This window comes from Brassica napus, chromosome C2 (genome assembly GCF_020379485.1).
Source record: "Brassica napus cultivar Da-Ae chromosome C2, Da-Ae, whole genome shotgun sequence".
Taxonomy (NCBI): domain Eukaryota; kingdom Viridiplantae; phylum Streptophyta; class Magnoliopsida; order Brassicales; family Brassicaceae; genus Brassica; species Brassica napus.
This window is the reverse complement of record NC_063445.1, coordinates 26,623,676-26,646,325: the sequence shown is the minus strand read 5'-3', so window position 1 is coordinate 26,646,325 and position 22,650 is coordinate 26,623,676. Positions and strand designations below refer to the sequence as shown.

Sequence of the window (22,650 nt, the reverse complement as noted above, 5' to 3'; positions counted from 1 at the left end):
TGAGAGAAACCCGTCATGGAAAGTGAGTTCCGTCTCCCCGAGAGGCTTTTTGCAACTGATAGATTCTCAAGGCTCAGTCCCGTGGAAACGATGGCGGTGGCGGTGGAGAGCTTGGTGGAAGAAGCGGTGGATACCACAGTGGAGGCGGTGGTGATTGTGGAGGCGATGGTGGAAGACGTGAGTATGGATACAATGGTGGTGGTTGGTGGAGGTGGCTGCCGAATCTTCATCTACAAAACCTTGAACATAAGACCTCATCCACAAGATCTTCATCCACAAAACCTTGATTCATGTGTTCACATTTTCCAATGTCCATACTTTTACCATCCACAATGTGTATGTTCATATCTAACTCGTCCACAACTTTTCGTGTCCACAAACACTTGACATGCAAGGTGCAATTTCTGATTCAAAATCGATCGAACCATTTTAGCTTTGTTTTGTTTCTAAGGATATATCTCAACTTTCGTCTCTTTGTTCTAAAATTAGCAGAGAACAGAGAATAATAGTTTATTCCCTGTCAACTGTTCACCGTAACCACAACCATTACGTCCATACATATTCATCCATAAGTATTTGTTAAGTGTCCACGTTTCTTGCGTCCACATTCTTTCTGTCCATAAATCTTCTATTGATTGTGTTTGATGACTTTTCAGATTTACTTAACCTTTATACTATATTTATGTACATATAACAAGTAAAGAGATAATTAAGCAGATTTTAGTTTGCTTGTCCATAATTTTTGTTTCTACAACTCATTTGTAATTTACGTGTTCACAACTCATGAATCCACTTTTTTTTCTATCCACAATATATATGTCCATATTTCATTTGTCCCACAAATGCTTAGTCCAAAAAACTGAGTTTACAAACTTTTACTTTTTAGCTTCTTTCATTTATTCCAACCAGAAGGGATATCTGGTTGGTTCCTTAAAGGAAACATCTTCTTCCCATTCACGTTGGTTAACAAGCTAAGAGCTTTTTTGTCCACCACAAAGACATCTGTCCCAACAATGTGTGTCATATCCACTATGTGTCTTTGAGCGTAAACAAAAGATACAAAGTATGTCTGAATGTAAACAAACAAAAGATACAAAGTATGTCTGAATGTAAACAAAAGACACAAAGATAAATTCTTACAGTTCAAATTTAAAGTTTAAAAGTTAAAAAATCTAGAGCCAAAGCCAAAAAAAATACACCCAAAAAATAAAATACACCCATAATGTTGTAAAAAAATTAAGCCATCATGAAATAAAAGATATTTATTGTATTTTAAAATAATTTATTTATTGTATTTAATAATTAAATAAATTAATAATTTGTAATTATTAATTAGTAAAAATGCATATTTTTAATAAAAAAAAGTTAAAACAGTATTAAACAAATTATAAAACCGATTCAGAGGTATTTAATGAGCGTTAGAAATTGCGACTAGTGAGAATCGGGTAATAGACACCAGCGTTTTATTATCTCTCTCTTGGCTCAACAACCCTAGGGAACCTTCACGCCAGTTTAACAAAACAAAAGAGCTTCGCTACTCCTTCTCTCTCTCTCTGCGCCGCGCTATCTCTGAATCTAGCTAACCCTAAACCGATTCATTCATCCCTCTCCGTACGTAAGGTAAACGCCTCTCTCGATTCTCCCCTCAAACACACAGTATCGCTTTCTCGTCCTTAGGTCTGTGCCGATCTCGAAAATCGTAGATAGATTTGTTAAACCTAAAACTGATTCCGTTCGATTGCAGATAATTTATCAATGGGGCGGAAGAAGCCGAGTGCTCGTGTTGGAGACGATGAACCCACTGCTTCATCTCTCGTTGTTGGTGGTGCTAAATCCAAGAAGAAATCCGTTCAAATCGACGACGATGAGTACTCCATAGGAACCGAGCTCTCTGAGGATCCGCCTAAAGCGGAGGAAGAGAAGGTTGTAATCACTGGGAAGAAGAAGAGTAAGAAAGGTAATAAGAAAGGTGCGCTTCAGGATGATGAGGAAGACGATGTTGTCCCGGAGATTGCTTTTGAAGGGAAGAAGAAGAAGAAGTCCAAGTCTAAGAAAGGTGGTGGCTCTGTTAGCTTTGCTTTGCTAGATGATGATGAAGTTGATAAGGATGATGAAGATGATAAAGTGGAGGATGAGCCTGTCATAAGTAATAAGGGTAAGAAAGGTGGTAATTCGTTTGCGGCTTCAGCTTTTGATGCACTTGGTGATGATGATGAAGATGACGAGGAAGCGGAAAAAGATGAGGAAGAGGTGTATCCCATCACCTTCTCTGGTAAGAAGAAGTCTTCTAAATCGTCCAAGAAGAGTGCTAATTCATTTGCGGCTGCTTTGCTTGATGATGATGATGAAGAGGAGACTAATGCCGTTGAGGAGGAAGAGAGTCCTGAGATCATGTTTACTGGTAAGAAGAAGTCGTCTAAGAAGAAGGGTAGTAGTGTTTTGGCCTCGTTAGGTGATGATGACTCGATGCTAGGAAATGAAGTTGCTGAGGAAATAAGTAAAGATAAGAGTGCAGAGGTTGTAGAACCTGCGAAGAGTAAGAAAAAGAAGAAGAATAAAAGTGGAAGGACAGTACAGGAAGAGGATGATTTGGACAAACTTCTTGCAGAACTTGGAGAAGGCCCAGCTTCTGGAAAACCTGCTTCATCCCAGCCCGAAGAAGATAAAGTTCAAGCTCAGGCTCAGCCAGTTGCACCTGTAGAGAATGCTGGTGAGAAGGAAGAAGAAGAAGAGAGTGCTGCAGCGAAGAAAAGGAGAAAGAAGAAGGAGAAAGAGAAGGAAAAGAAAGCAGCAGCTGCAACCTCGTCTGTGGAGGCTAAGGAGGACAAACAAGAAGAATCAGTAGCTGAGCCACTGCAGGGGAAGAAGGATGCAAAGGGTAAAGCAGCTGAGAAGAAACTTCCTAAACATGTTAGAGAGATGCAAGAGGCTCTTGCACGAAGGCAAGAAGCTGAAGAGAGAAAGAAGAAGGAAGAGGAAGAGAAATTGAGAAAGGAGGAAGAGGAGCGTCTTAGGCAGGAAGAGCTTGAGAGGCAAGCTGAGGAGGCTAAGCGCAAGAAGAAGGAAAAGGAAAAGGAGAAACTTTTGAGGAAGAAGCTAGAGGGCAAGCTTCTAACAGCAAAGCAGAAGAGTGAAGCTCTCAAGAGGGAGGCTTTTAAGAACCAGTTGCTTGCTAATGGTGGAGGTCTCCCACTTGCAGATGAGGGTGAGCCTGCCACAAAGCGTCCCGTCTATGCCAACAAGAAAAAGTCAGCTCGCCAAAAGGGCAATGACTCTACCTCTGTTCAGGTGGAAGAGGAGGTAGACCCAAAAGAGAATCATGCAGATGAGCCAGATACTTTAGGTGAAGTGGGTTCAGCAGAAACTGAAAAGGTTGATTTAGTAGAGTCAGCAGACACTGATGAAAAATCAGGTACTGCTGATGTAGCTGCAGAGAATGGGGCTGAGGAAGATGAGGAAGAAGATGAATGGGATGCAAAAAGCTGGGGGGATGATGTTGATCTTAAGTTCAAAGGTGATTTCGATGATGAAGAGGACAAAGCTAAGCCTGTAGTGAAGAAAGATATGAAGGACGCTGTCTCAAAGACGCAAGATTCAGGTTAGTATGACTCTGGTTCTCTGTTCGTTTTTAATGTTCCATTGGTTATCTGTTTTTATTCTAATCTTCTGAATTTTTACGCAGGCCCTGAAACGGTAAAACCAACTGCTAAACCAGCAGGTACGGAAAACCCAACAGCACCTGCCACTAAAACTTTGCCTGGAGTGGACGATGCTGCACGTGGAAAACGTGCTACCCGGGCAAAAGATGCCTCTAAGAAAGGCAAAGGCTTAGCTTCCAGTGAACCCAAAGAGGGTGAAGAAAATCTCCGCTCTCCCATTTGCTGCATCATGGGCCATGTCGATACTGGTAAAACAAAGCTGTTGGATTGCATCAGAGGAACAAATGTACAGGAAGGCGAGGCTGGAGGTATAACTCAGCAGATTGGCGCAACATATTTCCCTGCGGAAAACATCCGAGAGAGAACCAGGGAACTGAAAGCCGATGCAAAACTTAAGGTGCCAGGTCTATTGGTTATTGATACACCTGGTCACGAGTCCTTCACGAATCTGCGGTCAAGGGGTTCAAGTTTGTGCGACCTTGCAATTTTGGTGGTTGACATAATGCATGGGTTGGAGCCACAAACCATAGAATCTCTAAATCTATTGAGAATGAGGGACACGGAGTTCATTGTTGCTTTGAATAAGGTGAGACTGCTTGTCATTCTGCGGGATGAGAGTTTTTGTTCTCTGTTTGTTAATTCCTTTGTAGATAATTAATCCTTTCATCCTCCAGATGGATAGGCTATATGGATGGAAAACATGCAAGAATGCTCCTATCGTAAAGGCAATGAAGCAGCAAACTAAAGATGTTGTAAATGAATTTAACATGAGGCTCACTGGGGTAAGTTAATACGTCTAGAGTTTTTTATGCACGGCTTGAGCTATCACTTAAGGTGTTTCGCTCGTATATCAGATTATAACTCAGTTCAAGGAGCAAGGTCTCAACACTGAGCTTTACTACAAGAATAAAGAAATGGGAGAAACTTTCAGTATTGTTCCTACCAGTGCTATTACGTATGAATATCTGTTCATCTCTTCAATTTACATCTCAACCGACAACTCAATCCATCCTAAATAGTTGGCTAACTTTGGTTCTTTATATTTCAGCGGGGAAGGAATCCCAGATCTCTTGCTGTTGTTGGTTAATTGGGCTCAGAAAACAATGGTTGAGAAGCTTACATATGTTGACGACGTGCAGGTATCTCATCTCTCTTTTAGGGATCTTTTTTTTTACTAACTACTTCAGTATGATAATTCTTAACCCTATCTTGAAATGGTCGAACAGTGTACTGTCCTGGAGGTCAAAGTTATAGAAGGCCATGGAACAACGATTGATGTTGTGTTGGTAAACGGTGTACTTCGTGAAGGTGATCAAATCGTCGTGTGTGGGTTACAGGCAAGTATAAACCTTGTGATCTATAACCAAAAAAGTCATGCACTGGGTATACAGTACATAGACTTAGAACTTTGAAAAGTAATATTATTTCATCCTCTTCTGTTTCAGGGACCTATAGTCACAACGATTAGAGCGTTACTGACTCCTCATCCAATGAAGGAGCTACGGGTGAAGGTACGTTTAAGTTCTCCACTTCATTTGTCCTTTGGCTGTTATTCCTTCACAAATGTCGTTCATTTAAATTGTTTTCTTATTTCTTTTTCTATACACAACGTGAATTCCTGGTCTGATGTTTCAGGGTACTTATGTGCATCATAAAGAAATAAAGGCAGCCCAGGGTATTAAAATTACAGCCCAGGTGATTGAACCGACTCCACATTTGTCTTAGTTGCTAAAATCTGCAGTTAAATTATTGTTATTTGGATAAAATCCTGATTATGGTTTCCCTTTTTCTTTTTGTGTTTAAAAAAGGGCCTTGAACACGCTATTGCTGGCACTGCTCTGCATGTGATTGGACCTGATGATGACATCGAAGCAATTAAGGAGCAGGCAATGGAAGACATGGAGTCAGTTTTGAGCAGGATTGACAAAAGCGGCGAAGGAGTTTATGTACAAGCGTCTACACTAGGGTCACTTGAAGCGTTGCTTGAATTCTTGAAGTCCCCAGCTGTGAAGATACCTGTAAGTGGCATCGGTATAGGGCCTGTGCATAAGAAGGATATCATGAAGGCGGGAGTGATGCTCGAGAGAAAGAAGGAATACGCTACGATTTTGGCTTTTGACGTGAAAGTGACAACAGACGCTCGTGAGCTCGCAGACGAAATGGGAGTTAAGATCTTCTGCGCTGATATCATCTACCATTTGTTCGATCAGTTCAAGGCGTATATTGAGAGTATCAAAGAGGAGAAGAAGAAGGAATCAGCAGATGAAGCAGTCTTCCCATGTGTCCTTCGGATTTTACCTAACTGTGTGTTCAATAAGAGAGACCCAATAGTCCTTGGAGTTGATGTCGTCGAGGGTATTCTTAAGGTATCAATGTCCTTTATTCACACATGTAGGATTCACAATGTCTTTAACATTTTGTCTTGTTGTTTTTTTTAGATTGGAACTCCCATCTGCGTCCCGAGTAGAGAGTTTATTGATATTGGGCGCATCGCCTCTATTGAGAACAACCACAAGCCTGTTGACTATGCGAAGAAGGGCAGCCAGGTGGCTATTAAGGTAATAGTGGGATCATTCTCTTCAACAAGCTCGCAAAACTTGAGTTATTGTCGCTGTGTGTTTCACGCATTCACCTTGCTTTCTCTGTAATATAGATTATTGCTTCGAACCCTGAAGAGCAGAAGATGTTTGGGAGGCATTTTGACATGGAAGATGAGCTTGTGAGTCACATTTCGAGGAGATCTATCGACATTCTCAAAACTAACTACAGGGTAAGCGTACTCGAAATTGTTTCTCCTTATTCAAATCATCATCATGAATAGAAAAAATGATGTAAGCAATAAACACAATTTAAAATGCAGGATGAGTTATCCATGGAAGAGTGGAAGATAGTTGTAAAACTGAAGAACATCTTCAAGATACAGTAGATTCACGAACACGACATTCAAATGTTTACTTTGGGAGTTTTGAAACACTCACACAGGCCTTGTGATGCTGTGTCTGCGGCGATGCAGAATAAACAGATTATTATCTTCCTGCATCTGACCCAAGCATTTACGAAGATTTGAGAGAGGTTAATGAGAGACGAAAGAGTTTTTTTTTTTAATGAATAATTGGTTTATGAACCACCTCGTGCTGGCACAAACTTGCAGGGAAATAAGATGTTGAGTTTTGAGATATACAACAAATATTGTTCTACCTTGTGGTATGCCTTTTAAAAATAATCTGGAGTTGACAAAAATCACATCTACTATATAACCGTTGTAGAAGTTTTGGTTAGAGTTTATTCAGATTTTGATAATGCTTTTCCCATTTTTAAATAAATAAATGTCTTAAGAAATTTGTGTTTGAAGGATAATTTAAATTGATATATTTTATTAGTTAATACTTAATAGTGATAAATTGTAACTTGTATAATGTATTAAATATATAGAATTAGTGTTTGACTGGTTTCAATATGTTTTTAAAATTTGTCCCAAAATAACATTATATGAAAACAGAGAGTATAGGTTATTAGGTTATGTTTTTCTTTCAAAATAATATTTTTTTTATTTAAACCGCTACTTATGCCAAGAAAATATCTTCTTTTGTTCTGGATAATAAGAGATGTGGTATGTATAATGGGAGAATCATACGTAAAATAATATATGGTATACGACAACAATTTTAAAGCGGCTCTCTTTTTTCTAACTTTATGAACGTTGTTAAGATCATCGATATGTTACGTTCAACGTTACGAGTGATCTACCAAAATGTGGTCCACTGCTTTACTGTATATCCTTTATTTGTTCGAAGCATCATTTTCCGTCTATTCTTAAGTTAAATCATCTAAATATATTTTTTTTCATCTAAATATTTATTTGCTTCAAGAATTCAAAACAACATACATATACACATACTTATACATATAATATATATATATATATAGCCTTACGTGAATAAAATGAAGAGAAAATTGCCAAAACAGAACAAAAACAACATAGTTGTCCCTACGGTATAAATTCCACCTTACATTGTCCCTATAGTATATTTTTTTCCATAATACCAAAAGTAACTTTTGATTAATCCCATTAAACATAATTAATTGTATTTAAAAAAATATAGAAAAAAAGTTGGTTTAAAATAGCAGCCAAAACGGGGAAAGAAATAAAAAAGAAAAAAGAAAAAATGGATCTAAACATTTAACTTTTGTTAACTCCCGGAATACCTCTAACTTCATTAACCGCATATTCACGAGCATCCCATGCTAAAGATTTCGTGATCGCACATCCATGATCCATACGCATAATCTGTATTATATCATTGCATTTTGGCCCTTCCTTAGCGCCTTCATACCTATGCATAATCAGACTGCCTATAGTTTTGGCCGAAGCAGTCTTACCCGCTTTGGTTTTGCTTGAAGGTGTGCATGTATGTTCACCGACATACTTTTTGATAATGAAATATGCAGAATCCTTCAAACACTCTGCTCGAACACACCAATTGCATGCATTATCCTCACATCTAACATACCAAAGCTGTCTATCCGTTTTGATAGCCTCGTAGTGAAAGTTATGCTTCATTGCACATATCTCGAAAGTCGCCTTCATCAAAGTTTTGTTCTCAAACAATTGTCCCTTCTTAACAACATTGAGCAGAGAAAACTTTGACATATTATGTATGTTCTCTTTGTCAGAGATCATGGTATCAGCATCATAGGCATCCTCATCAACTTCGACTCCTCTCATCTTTTCTTTCTTTTTCTCGCTCTGCCTCTCAGCAAACACAGGAGCTGATTCGTTCCCCCTGTAAAACGAGTTTCCCTCCTCTTCATCAGTACTTGAATCAGCTGACGACTTGTTAAGATCAAATCCTGGTTCATTCAGATTCTCAGCTTTGGCTTTAGATGATACACACAATCGAGTAGAAACACTCTTTTGAACAAAACCGAAAAAATTCTGAAGCTGTCGATCATTTGCAATGATCACAGGTGGACATGTTGATGTATTGATCAACTCAGTAGGTAGATAACTCAACTCCAAATCGGGTAAGCTATCTTCTTCCATATCAAAATCCTCCAAAACCATTCTTTTAAAAACCTCTAAGGTAGAACTTGATTCCAATAACAGTAGCCTACCCCCTTTGTCATCAACCGAAAAAATCCATCTCGTGGTTGCTCCAAATTCCCAAACACCACATGTTGTATAGATATGCATCATAGAACAAGAGTTGGGAAAATCACAAGACAAACTATGGAGAAATCATGGGTAAATCATAGATTGGTGAAGACGAACATTCAAAATCGTTTTTTTTTTGATATTTTCACAAAACGAATCGATGAAATCACATTTTAGGAAGTTAGAATATTTTGAGAATATTTTTTAAACTGCAACTTCCTTAATTTTCGAAAAAACAGTTTTTTTATCCGTAGAATGCATCTTCTACACTGTGTATAATATAACAAAATTCCAGAATGTAATTTCTACACCCTGTAGACGTTCGTGTTAAGTTTAGATTTTCCATTCTTGATATTTTAGAATACTCCATAAAAGTAGAACTTCTTTCAAAATAAAAGTAGCGATCGTTACAAATAGTAGAATTCGTATTCCCCATATTTAGAATTTTAGTTAAAAGTAGGTTGTACTTTCTAAAAAAAATAGATGGATTTGTTCATTCTAGAATTCATTTTCTACTAACCCATTTTGTGTAGAAGAGGAATTCTACTTTTAGTAGAACGTAATTTAAAAAAATTATTTATTAAGATTTTCAACCCAAAAAATATATGTTTGTGTAAATGAGTGTTTTATTAATTGTTTATATTTTTAATAATTTTTTGATTCTTAAAACTATTTATTTTCATTAATTTTAACATATGGAAATGATAAAAAGGAGAAAAATGGTAAAAAATGGATTTATACCATTGAGACAACTATGTTGTTTTTTTGTTCTCTTTTGGCAATTTTCCCTAAAATGAATACGATGAATTCAGAAAAATGGAATACAAACAAATAGAATAGTAGCAGTTAAAAAAATAAAAAGAATGATAATAAAAGTATCTACGTGACATGAATGGTAGTTTTTTTTGCAGGAATGTAGTGGAATGAAAATATAATTAATTTAAATTAAATAAAAAGCTATAATTAATATAAATTAAACTTTTATTTTATTTTTCATTCTTTTAATTCTTTGCATTTACGAGACTGTTTTGTTTCTGAATGTTTTTCAACTACATTTTATTGCCACATATTATGTTCCATTCATTCCTTGCATTTTACTTTTTATTTAGTTTTTTTTTTTTGAACACCACTTTTTATTTAGTTCAAATGGTAATATTTTTGTGGAATCTTCATGAATGACTCATTTCACGTAATTCTACTCCAAAATATGTACATCCAGTTGCAGTCATACTTGGACCACGAAAAACTAGCACTAGCCTATGACAAGATCAAATAATATTTTCTTCCTTTTTTAACAACAAGCAAATAATATTTCCTTTGTAAATGGTAACCTGAAATAGAATTAATAAAAACATAATAAATGAAATAAGATGAATATTTTCGTTCTGTTCATTCATAATAAAAATAAGTAGAGTATTGTCTATAAAAAAATTTGAATACTTTTTAAAATGTTAGTGAAATTGAGTATTTCTTTCGATTCATGTCAAATGGCGAAAATATGGAATTACTGAAATCAGTTATTCTACCTTATTTCATTTCAAAAATTAATAATGTAGTTGCAGCCTTAATGAATTCATTAGAAGTAATATGTTTCTAATTTAAAATTAGATGATAATGAATTGAACAGACACAATTTATTCTCCACAAAACACAAAACACAATACAAAATAGAAAGAAAATCAAAACTATATTATATGAAAAACGATATTGTTTCATTAAGATTCCAATTTGATAAAAAAAAAAGAAATTGCAGTGTATATACAAACATAACCAACATATTTGCAGGGATGGATTTTCCACTTTTTAGATGACATGTTTTTTTTAATGACCATACTGCCCCTATACACATTAGTTCGCTATCTAAAGTTTACTATATTGTTTTTGCATCATTACACATGAAGTGAAGTGAGAGATAGAATGAGAAACCTCATCACCACAACCAATACAGTTCGAAATCTCCTTCTATCTTAAAGCTCTCATCGATCTCTTCCAGCAGCAAGCCGCTCTCAGCATGTCTTCCGTCGGAGGCAACGGTTCTGACCCTTCCGTCGCCAAAGACCTCGGCAATAGAGCCATGTTCCTAGCTCACGTCACTCGATTTTACCGCAAATAGCTCGCGGAGTTTCCGGCTCAATGCTAAGGAAACATGTCCCGATGTCCCGCAAGCGTTGATTCTTCTTATCAATCGAAAGGTATGTGCTTTAATGTAAATTGATTGTAATCAAAAGGTGTGTGCTTGAGAATGATTTTTAATGTAATTTCGGAACTCCAGACTCTATGGTGCTGATAGTGGTTAATGAAGCGGAGACGGCATCTTCGGATCCAACGGTGGACGAGACGGTCCTATCTTGCCACCGGCCCACCGCCTTCGGGGATGGAGTCTGATGAGGGAACTGCTCTCAGATATTGGAAAAGGTTCGATCTATCCCAAATTTGATTGCTTTTAGTTTGATTGCTAATAAAATAATTAATTCTACTGTGAAATTCTTAGCCGGCTAACTTTTTTTGTCTATTTGCTATAAATTGTAGTTTATTTCAGGTTCGCGAAGCTAGTTGATAGTTTGAAGACCACTCAGTATGTTATCACATAACTCTTTATTTAGTTATCTATGTGGCTGGATACGTGTTATAGTGACCGGTTAAGATAAACATTATACGGTCAAGTAATATTAATTCCAACCGAAGCTCATGTACGTTTCGTTTCAGGTTCGGTGGCATTTCAGTTTCCAGCAAAGATCTTGTAGATATTGCGGAGAGAACCAAGGCCAATTTCAACCAAGATATGGGATTATTTACTTATCTCTATGGCCGGATAAATGTTATAGTGACTGGTTAAGATAAACATTATACAGCTAACCAATATTGATACCAACCAAAGCTCATGTACGTTATGTTTCAGGTCTATTAACGTCAGTGGCATTTCAGTTTCATACAAAGATCTTATAGATATTGCGGAGAGGACCAGGCCGAAATTTAATGATGAATTTTTTGCGACATAGTAAACTGTGTTTTAATGATGAAATTTATGATACAACCGGGTACTACATTTAACATGACATTTTTTGTTACCATTAGCCGGTTACGAAAACGAACACATACAATTCAGTTCAAGTTACAATATTGGTACAACATAAGTAACTTTTTATGAATTTTTCCAAACCAACTAACAATAGACATAACCATTCGATTCAACAGCAGGTAATTTTAAATATCTATATCAGCTATCATGTAAAGTGTTCGGATAATTTGAAATATAACCATGTAAATTTCGGTAAGATCTGAAAACGTACATAGTCGGATAACTATAATTTAGGATAATTATAATAGAGAAAACGTACATAGTCGGATAACTATTAAAATACTAAATAAGAATAATGATATCTAGATAATTAGTATATATTACCTGGTAACTATAACAATAAAAAGTTAAGAGAAATCTTAACAGGTTATTTTCACAACTGCTAATTTACAAAGTATATAATATAATCACATTTTAACTGAGTTTACTTACATATCAACAATATGAATATTTAAGTGAACTTTACCCAAAATAAATCAAAGAAAATGAATACAAAAACATATGTTTATTAGCCGGCTAAACTAATTTATAGACTAGAAACATATTTTGTTAGCCGGATAAACTAATTTATAGACTAGAAACATATTTTGTTAGCCATCTAAACTAATTTAACACTTAATTTAACAGTTTTTATTCGAAAGAGCGTTTGTATACCGAGTCCAGCAAGATGTTTGGAGGCTTTTATGTCTCGGTATATGACTTTAACAGGGTCACTATGAAGAAAGGCGAGACCTTTAGCTGCATCAAGCGCAACCTTAACCCGTAAGGTCCAAGAGAGCGGCCTACACTTCACACCATCTGCTTCAAAACCAATTCAAACATAAGAACAAACAGAGTCTCAATTAAAATCTATTTGACCAGTGACTCACTTGTGAAAAGATGATCCTCAAGACAACCCTTGTGCATAAACTCATATACAAGTAGCCTTTGCTCATCTTCCAAGCAGTAACCAATCAGTTTAACTAAGTTTTGGTGGCTTAACTGCCCCAAGTAGTTAATCTCTATCTGAATTCATAACAAAACACACAAAGTCAGACAATTAACGTTTGAGATTAGAGAGACATAACAAGAACAATGTTGTGTGTAACCATACCAGCCATTCACGGTGACCTTGAAAGCCATCAGGGTTAAAAACCTTAACAACAATTACAAGGCGTTGACCGAAGTCAAAATCAAGGAGAAAAGAAAAAAAGTGTGAATCTTTAGTTAAATCATGTGAACATTCGTGAAAATTTCATTCTTTTTGTAAAAACCCATCATTTATTAACTCATGAAAGATCGAATCTAAAGGAAAATTTTCAACTTTTTTCCAAGCAAATTATATAAAAATAGAATTTTTTTTGGAATTTGCAGAGAACATACTATTGACACGAGAGATTAGGCAAGAACCCATTTCTAGAAAATGGAAGCAGAATAAAAGAATCTTATGTTTGCTATTTTCTGACAATAAGTTGCTTCTTGAATTGTGTTTGTGTAAAACAGAGATATCAAGAAACAGAGTGACGAAGAGAGAGAGAAGAGAGAGAGAAACAGAGTGACAATAAGTTGCTTCGGTTTTTAATGCTTCATTGCTGGTCGAATTCTACTGGCTATATTTTGATATGTATATTCATGTGATCATTACAAAACCCTTTCGTTTCTTTTAGCTGTTGCACAAAAAAAAAAAAGAAGCTATAGGGTCAACACGGTCTTTTTGCGTGGAAAAGAGCTGGGCCTTACGGTTGGGCCACTGATTTTTCCATCTCTGCAAATTACTTAATCTTTCTATATTTTGTATGCAAATGGCTCTAAAAAAAAAAAAAAAGATTCCAATTTGACATAAAAAGAGCCATCACCGTAATAGTTCCAGGGAATATATAACGAGCGACGATCACCATAATAGTTTACAATATCCACCGTAAAACAGGTCTCTCAACATCAGTATCATCACGAATTCTAATTACATCACTTACATAAAATTAAAACATATAACCCGCATAATTTAAATACCGGGTTTCGCAGTATGAAGATCATTTGAAGTAGAACAGTATATTCACGTACCGTAAACGTACTGTCGTGTTTCATGGGGTTCCAACTTCCAACAAAACCTCACCGTAGAATCCGCAACGCTTCTTACTATATAAACTCTTACAAGAAGATGGTTCACGAACAATTCAGAGTCCATGTAACCCAATGAGCTTAGTTAACCCAAACGTAACCGCCATAGCTAACCACCCTCCAAACAAAACCCTAGCCGACGACCTAACCGCTGGTGCCTTCCCTAACGTCGCTCCTAGCCACCCAAAAACCACAAGCGCCACAGTAACCGCTGCCACAACCGCAACGATCCTCACTCTATACTCCTTCACAAACGCAGCCGCCAAAAGCGGCACAATCGCACCCGCGGAAAACGCTAGCGCAGACGCAGCGGCCGCTTGTAGTGGACTAGGAAGCTTCTCTTTCTCCACTTCACCACTCTCTCTCTCCATCTGAGCCACCTCTATGTCGTACTGAGAGTAAACGGAGACAAACTCTCCTATCGCCATGCTACAAGCGCCGGCCACCATTCCGGCGAATCCTGAGAGAATCATAACCTTCACGTCGTGTTTCACGGCTCCAACTCCCATCATCAACGACGCGGTGGAGACAAGACCGTCGTTGGCTCCGAGGACGGCGGCGCGTAGCCATTGAGCGCGTTTGGAGTAGTCTAAGGTTGTTGATGATTCCTTCTCTATGTCCATGTTACGTTCTTGATCCATTTTTCAAAGGAAAATAATATAATATGTTTCTTTGTGTGTTTTGTTTTTGTTTAAGAGAATCGAGTAAGTGTGGAGAACACACGTCCATGCTCATTCTATTTATGGAGATTTTTTAGTTTACTTTTTGGCTTGGTGGAGACCATATGTGGAGCATCACCACTCCTTGTTTTTATTTTTTGTTGGTATTAATTTAAACATTGGAAAGAAACAATTTTACTAAGCAGCACTAAGTTTTTTTGCTTTTTTTGATAAATGATTTCTTTAGGACACTTTTCTTAAGCAGCACTAAGTTAGGGATAAACTACTTCAGATACTATTACAAACCATGTTTATAGAAGAAAGGCAACTATAAAAATGCTGTTGTTGTTGTTGTTTTGCGACATGGACCCTTCTTATATTTCAACTTCAAGATTAGATACTTACACTATGATTCGTTTCCATATTATAAAGTTAAATGAAATTATGAGTATGCGTGTAATCATACGCTCTTTATAACTTTTCTCAACCTTCCTACGCTAATCAAGGTCTTCGCTTAATAAGTAGGAAAGCGAAGGGAAATTAAGATGTACTGATTTTTAGTATGAAATCGAACGAAAACAACGTTAATATTTGTTTCTAATAGGATATCGGTTCGAGGATAAAGTAATTAGAAAGGAACAAAACATATAATTACAGATAAAATAAAATGGGAAACCAAAGAATGCAGTTACATAAGAAGCTGTTCTGTCCTCTTCATGATCAAAGGCATGCATGATGCATGTTTTTATATTAGGGGAAAAGAACAACAATAAAGGAAAAAAGGAAATTTCAACTTGTTGCATTACTATACGTAATCTTTAACACAATTCATTTCAACTTTATTCACTACTTACATATTTTAAGATATTATTATCATATTTATTATTGGGGAATTTGCCAAATATGATTCAAAACTTGATTTTGATTGCAAAAGTATACTCAAACTTGAATCAAATGCAAAAGTAACCTAAAAACCTTGTGAAATTACAGCCAAACCCTTGTGACCAAACAAAAAAATAAAACTCTTTTTTACGAATATAGCCCCGCTAAGTCTTCTGAGTCTTCTGAGATGATGTACGTCGTCTCCATGAAAGTCGTCTGGTATAGTTGATCTTAAAAATAATTTATCAATTTTGTATAAAATATTTTGACAAATGAAAAATTAAAATCATGTAATTATAAACAGTTTTAAGTGATATAAATTAAGATATAATAAAATTGAATTGTTTTCAACATAGATGAGTGAAAGTAGTGAATCATGATATTCTTTGGTCTAGGGTTTGGCAACATATGTTGTAGTATTGTATGTATTCTTAGGGTTAGATTTTGGAAAGCTTAAATGTTTTTTTGAAAAATTAATTTTTTACCTACATGTGATTATTTATGTGTATAGTAAACACTTTTTAAGTTTAATTTGATTTTATGAAGTGTTTAGTTAGTTAATTTAGTTTAGAGGTTGTGTTTAGGGTCTAGACGACTTTCATGTAAGTCGTCCGGTGAATAGGGAAGTCGTATGTTGAATAATTAATATTTCCGCTAAGATTTTTAATTTTTCGCTACAAAATTTAGAAAATTTATTTTTCGTTTAATATTTCTCCGGTAAGTCGTCTGAGTCTTCTAAGATACTGTAAGTCGTCTAGACGACTTCCAGGTAAGTCGTCTGGTATTGTTGATCTTAAACATAATTTATAATTTTTTTTTAAAATATTTTGACAAGTGAAAAATTAAAATCATGTAATTATAAGCAGTTTTAAGTGATGTAAATTAAGATATAATAAAATTGAATAGTTTTCAACATAGATGAGTGAAAGTAGTTAATCATGATATTCTTTTATTTAGGGTTTGGTAACATATGTCGTAGTATTTTATGTATTCTTAGGGTTAGATTTTTGAAAGCTTAAATTTTTTTTTTGAAAAATTAAATTTTTACCTATATGTGTTAATTTATGTGTATAGTACCCCTTTTTAAGTTTAATTTGATTTTGTGAAGTGTTTAGTTAGTTAATTTAGTTTAGAGGTTATGTTTAGGGTCTAGACGACTAACAGATAAGTCGTCTAGGAAGTCTTCTATTTTAGTTTCCCGCTAAACATATTTAGTTTCCCGCTAAAAATATTGAAGTCTTCTTCGTCTAGAAAGTCTTCTGAATCGAAAATATTTAACCTAATTGGATTTTTTGTCTCCCTATATAAAGAAACATTTACACATTCTCTCTCCTCCTTTCAAATGGCTGCAACAAAAATATAATGTTCATCATTCTAAAACTCTCCAACTTCTCTCTAATCTCTTTGAACTTATAAACATCAAACTTTATATCAATTTATTGTTTTTTATCTCATGTCTTTCTCACTAATTTATCTTGTTTTCGCAGGTTTTTCATCAAATGGTTCTCATCTTCTACTTATTTAAAGGTAGATATATTAATTTTCGATATGTATTTTTGTGTGTTCTATAAAGGTATATCTATCTAATCTTCCATTCATTTTCTCTGCTTTTAAGCCATTTGAACGTTTTTGGATATGCAGATTTTTCAGATCTGGATTTGGATATGCAGGTTTTTCAGATCTGGAAGACTTCTGGGCTAGAAGACTTCCAGACGACTTCCAGGAAGTCTTCTGACGGAGTCTTCTCCCATGTCTCCCTTTCATAACATATCTGAACGTTTTTGTAAGTTTTTATGTCTGATTTTTTTTTTCATTTGGTAACCCCCTGTTGCATAAAGTCCATACTTTTTTCCCAAACCAAAACTCTCCGAACCCACTTTAATATCTTTGTTATTTGGTTACCATTTATAAAGATAAAATATTGTAGAAACGTTTCCTCAATCAGATGATAATAATGAACACACCCAAAGAAAGGGATTCCACGGGTACTAAAATGTTTTTTTTTCACGGTTACTAATTAATATTGGCAGATCCTTAAGTATTTCTTAGCTTAAAGCAAAATATTTTTTTTTTCTTATAGCAAAATATTTTTTTTTCTTATAGCAAAATATTAATTATCATTTCAATGGTAGATTTTGTCTAAAGTATTTAATTCTCAGCTTAAAGAAAAATAATTTTAGAACTTTAAGCAATGATATTTTTAACAAAAAAAAAACTTTAAGCAATGTCATTGGTTGTGTATTAGTGTATATGTACGTAGGCCAGTACGTATGCATGCATGTTCTCTGCGTGATATATGTTGAGTAATGTATGTATACTACTATATTAGTCCTATAAAAATGAATAAAATTATAAATTAACCAGAGACTACACTAAATCACTAATCATTTTGAGGATGAAGAGTGGTGGTGTATGTACAAGTGTGGTGATGCGTGAGTGATGATGGTGAAGGATGGTGCTCTTCGTGTGGAAACCACACTCTTCTTCTTTCTTTATTATCAATCTCTTTCCATTATTTTATCTCACTATAATTTTCTTTCCAGTGCTTTCCAATCCACCAATCCAATTATTTTTTTATTATATTTTACATTTAACGAAACCCTACTTACATATTATCTTTTCTTTTTTTTTTGAAAAAATATTATCTACTTGTTAATAGACTTTTTCACTTTCAAACGGATCTAATTGTTCATTCCGGTCTTCAAGGATCTAAGAACATGTTGCGTGAATACACATCTGATTCGCACTTGATTATTAAATAGTTGGAATCTACTATTTAATATGAGTTTTAATTAGGGCTAGTGCCGTACGTGGTGATGTTATTCTTTCAGAATTTCCTTTGTATATCTAGTCACTATTATCTATTTTATATGGTATTACTTTGATCCAAATTTTATTAGTTTATATTAATCTAATATATAAAATGTGTATTAAGTATGCATTTTGTATATATATGGTTGAAATAAACAGAAACATAACACCCAAAACATACAGATGGATCGGAGTCCATTAAATATAATATTATGATAAATCCGTTCAACTTTGATAACTTTTGGTCAAAAACTACTAAAATCTACAATTATTGATAACTTTTGGTCAAACATTACTAAAATCTAAAAGATTAAATAAATAAAACAGTGTGTGATTGATTAGCCTCATTTTCTCTTCTTTTTTCCTTTTTGATTCCTTTATTTGTCTCGTTAAAAAGTATAAAAACTACCAAAAAGAATCAAAAAAGTAAACAGATAAATATATTATTCAATATTAATAAGTAGCTGAAGAAAAAACGAATCGTTTTGGAAAACGATACATTAAATTTCGAATGACTAAGATAATTTATATGTTTACATTCTTAAACTATACATGTTATATATACGAAATTACGAATCCTTATATAATACTAAGAATATCAGCAGAATGTTCACATACCGTACCTAATTGTTTCATTTAGTACACTTGAGATATTACTATAGAAATAATAAAGGACTTTTTGCAAAAATATGATTCAAAAACTTGACATCACTTTTTTTTCTTTCCGAAAATGCATATTTTACTCTATCACCTTCATTTTCATCAAGTATTCACAATATTGTCATGTCATCAATACACCAACCACCATGAACAACCAATTTGAAGCTCTTAATGCACCTAAAAATCGATTTACACTCTTTCTTTCTCAATTCTTATGAACTAAAAACAACATTCTTTCACTTTCTCTCCATATTCATCCAAAAAAAACCCAAGATTTTGATTCTAAAGTTTTTATGGTTCATAGAGCCATTGAAGCTTACGATTCTTGGTGGGTCATTTTTGTTTGAGATTCTGGGTGCTTGGAGAAGACTTATATGTGGTTGAAACTATGAAATCATTTTTTTCCCAGATCTGTTCGTCCAGACGACTTACAGGTAAGTCGTCTGGCTGTAGACGACTTACATGGAAGTCTTCTGGTCAATGCAAATGTTAGTTTTGTAATTGACTTTTAAATGTGTTTTTATAGACGACTTACATAGAAGTCATCCATATCTTAGTTTGTTAAAAAAACAAATTCGAGACGACTTCCATGTAAGTCGTCTAGGGTAAACGGGTTAGTTTTGCATTTGACCGGATTGTGTCAGAAATTTGACTTTTCCTGGACGACCAGTAGAAAATTAAAAAATCAATATTTTGTTATACCTAGACGACTTTGATATCTTGCATATTTTCATTATCTTATCCATTCGTCCATGTGCATTTTGATCATATAGACTAGGATTTAGCCATGTTTAGGTTACATTTTGCATACATGAGTCTTTATCAGGTGTTGGAGTGCCACATGGAGTTTTTGGGGACATTTGGATGCATTTAGAGCTCAAAGGAGGTGAAATAGGTGATCATTGGACGAGCAGAGGATGGGAGCGAGGTTCCGCAGCGACGTCATGAGGTCGCTCCAAAGCACCTCTCAGAGCGACCTAGCTGGAGCGACCCCGTGAAGTCGCTCGCCATATTCATCCCGTTGGAAGCCCAGAGCGACTTGCCCAGAGCGACGCACCGAGGTCGCTCGCATCTCACACCCCTCTCGGAGCGACCTCCCAAAGCGACACCCCGAGGTCGCTCGCGTCTCTATGGCGAGACGACACGAAGCGAAGCCCGGAGCGACTTGTCGGAGCGACATGTCGAGGTCGCTCCGCGTCTATTGTTGGGTCGATTTGTATTTTACTTAAGGCCCTTTTGGTCATTTCATTATGCACGTTTTACATTTCTAAAACCTATGTTTTAAACATCTTTTGTAGCCGGCAGGCAGATTATCTTTTGATCTATTGAGAAATACACAAAAACTCTCTTGAGAAGTTCATCTCTTGGATTTTGATTGTTATGTTCTTGTGTTATTGTTGATTTCTTATCTATTTCTCTACATGATTAATCTGAAATCCAATATGGGTTTAAGAGGAATCATGGAGATTAGTCAGTGATCACCTTTTGAATTCATGGGTTAGGGAGATCAAGGGTGATTAGGTTAGTTCTAGGATGTTTTAGTGTAGATCATTCTTGTTCCTTGCTAGTAGAGTATTCATAATGCATCTTCTGAGTTGGCCACTCAAAAGTTGATCAATAGACATTTCCCACCCAAAAGGTGTTTGATGAAATGCCTGAGACAACTCTCCTAGGCTTTTAGTATACTTTGCCAAAGACATTTGTTGTTAAAGGTGCTAAAATAGCTAATAGACTTGTTAGTAATGATTGCTTTCATATTATTCAACCAAAGACATTTGATGTTTGAGATATGTTAGCAAATGAGCATTCATCTAGACATAGAGCTTGCTTAGAATTGTGTCTAGGCTTAAGGTCGATAGTTTGATTGATCATTTGTCATCCTTAGTTCGAAACTTGATCACCCAAGGTCTAATCCCTATGCCCATGAGTTCTCTTTTCCCTTAGTCAAGAAAGTATCATTCTGTTATTGCTTTTTAGTTTTAGTCATAGCTTAAAACTCATCTAAATCATTGGTTGCACTTAGATTAAGTGAGTACTTGCATTCTCATTGCTTTGATATCCCTCAGAACTGGTTCGACAATCACTATACTACAACATTTGTCTTAGGAGCTTGAAAACTCCTAACATCAAATTGGCGCCGTTGCCAAATTCTGAGTAGATTTAAACATTGAGATTTAGTCACTTGCTTGAGACTAAGTCATTTTAATTTTGTTTTGTTACTGATTCTTCTTCTTCACCTACCTTTTACTTTCAGGTGTATGAACTTGAGGAGCAGAGGTCCATCAAACCTAGTTCCAATAGTAGCAGACATCAGAGCTTTCGAGAGGGAGTGTGCTAGAGCTAGAAGAGAAGAAGAACAACAAGCCCACTTGCAGAGATTGGATATTGATATGGCAGATCCACCGCAAGGGGCAGAACACCAACCGCGGGCAGCTCGACCCATTGGTACTTATGACCGGCCCAACATTCATGGTCATAGACTAGGAATCCGAGCACCGGCTGTGGCAGCCAACAACTTTGAGGTCAAGTCAGGACTCCTCAACGTGATCGAGAACAACAAGTATCATGGCTTGGCTCTAGAGGACCCATTTGATCACTTGGACAAGTTCGACAGCTACTGTGGGTTGTCAAAAACCAATGGTGTGTCCGAAGATGCCTTAAAGCTCAAGCTATTCCCTTTCTCTTTGGGGGATAAGGCACGTCAGTGGGAGAAGTCTCTACCCAGCGACTCTATCACCACTTGGGATGATTGCAAGAGAGCATTCTTGGAGAAGTTCTTCTCTACTTCAAGAACTGCTAAGCTGAGAAATGAGATTTCCAGTTTTCAACAGAAGAACTTGGAAGGCTTCAGTGAAGCCTGGGAGAGATTCAAGGGCTACCAAGCTCAATGCCCACACCATGGTTTCTCTAAGGAGAGCTTGCTGAGCACATTCTACCGTGGTGCTCTTCCTAAGTACAGGGCCAGACTGGATACAGCTAGCAATGGGTTCTTCTTGGGGAGAACTGAGGAAGATGCAGAGGAGCTGGTTGACAACATGGTAAAGAGTGATGCAGTCTACAGTGGAGACCACGACAGAGGCAGTCGAACAGATGATAAGCAGACGAGGAAAGAGTTGAAAGCTCTACAGGATAAGATAGACATCCTCCTTGCTGATAAAGCCACACAAGAGCAGCTGCACTTTGTTGGTAACCCAAGCCAAGAGACACCACCTGTTGTCCATGAGGTTGAGGGTTTGGAAGGTCAGGAAGAGCTGTGTTTCATCAACAACAATGGTAGCTGGTACAAAAAAGAGCCCAACTTTCAGTACAACAACTACCAACAGAAATCCTATCCCAACAACCAACAGAGTGGTTATCCGCCTCGAAACAACCAGCAAGGCAGCTATCAACCTCAGCAAAACCCCTCATCTGGTTCCTCTGCTCCTCAAGAGAGCAGCACTGACACCCTGCTGAAACAAATCTTGGAGTCTCAGACTAGAAGTGAGAAGCATGTTGGTTATGAGTTGAAGAACCTTCATTCCAAGATTGATGGGAGCTACAATGAGCTCAACAACAAGTTCTCACATCTTGCTTCTACAGTCAAGAATTTAGAGAATCAGTTTGCTTCCATGAACACTCACCAGACTCGCCAGCAAGGATCTCTACCTG

The 22,650-nt window shown here is 36.1% G+C and overlaps 2 protein-coding genes, 1 long non-coding RNA gene and 1 other non-coding gene across 4 annotated transcripts; 1 reads left to right on the top strand and 3 right to left on the bottom strand.

Moving 5' to 3' along the window:
• The first annotated feature begins 1,395 nt into the window (after positions 1–1,395).
• LOC106376729 (eukaryotic translation initiation factor 5B) lies at positions 1,396–6,859 on the top strand. Its single transcript, XM_013816845.3, has 13 exons — positions 1,396–1,620; positions 1,745–3,598; positions 3,683–4,245; positions 4,334–4,441; positions 4,514–4,614; positions 4,708–4,798; positions 4,886–4,996; positions 5,105–5,170; positions 5,295–5,354; positions 5,468–6,025; positions 6,098–6,217; positions 6,313–6,429; positions 6,520–6,859. The coding sequence occupies exons 2-13, from the start codon at positions 1,756–1,758 to the stop codon at positions 6,583–6,585; spliced, it is 3,804 nt and encodes a 1,267-aa protein (XP_013672299.1). The 5' UTR covers positions 1,396–1,620; positions 1,745–1,755; the 3' UTR covers positions 6,586–6,859.
• A 5,420-nt stretch (positions 6,860–12,279) lies between these two features.
• LOC106376731 lies at positions 12,280–12,998 on the bottom strand. Its single transcript, XR_007319681.1, has 2 exons — positions 12,763–12,998; positions 12,280–12,691 (listed from the first exon to the last, which is right to left on the bottom strand). It is a non-coding gene; the product is annotated as an uncharacterized LOC106376731 (long non-coding RNA).
• A 726-nt stretch (positions 12,999–13,724) lies between these two features.
• Positions 13,725–14,724, bottom strand: LOC106376730 (vacuolar iron transporter homolog 2). The gene has a single exon (XM_013816846.3). It carries the CDS (start codon positions 14,629–14,631, stop codon positions 14,047–14,049), a length of 585 nt encoding a protein of 194 aa, XP_013672300.1. The 5' UTR covers positions 14,632–14,724; the 3' UTR covers positions 13,725–14,046.
• Positions 14,725–21,800: 7,076 nt separating this feature from the next.
• Positions 21,801–21,907, bottom strand: LOC125582570. Its single transcript, XR_007320027.1, has one exon. It is a non-coding gene; the product is annotated as a small nucleolar RNA R71 (small nucleolar RNA).
• Between the last annotated feature and the right edge of the window lie 743 nt (positions 21,908–22,650).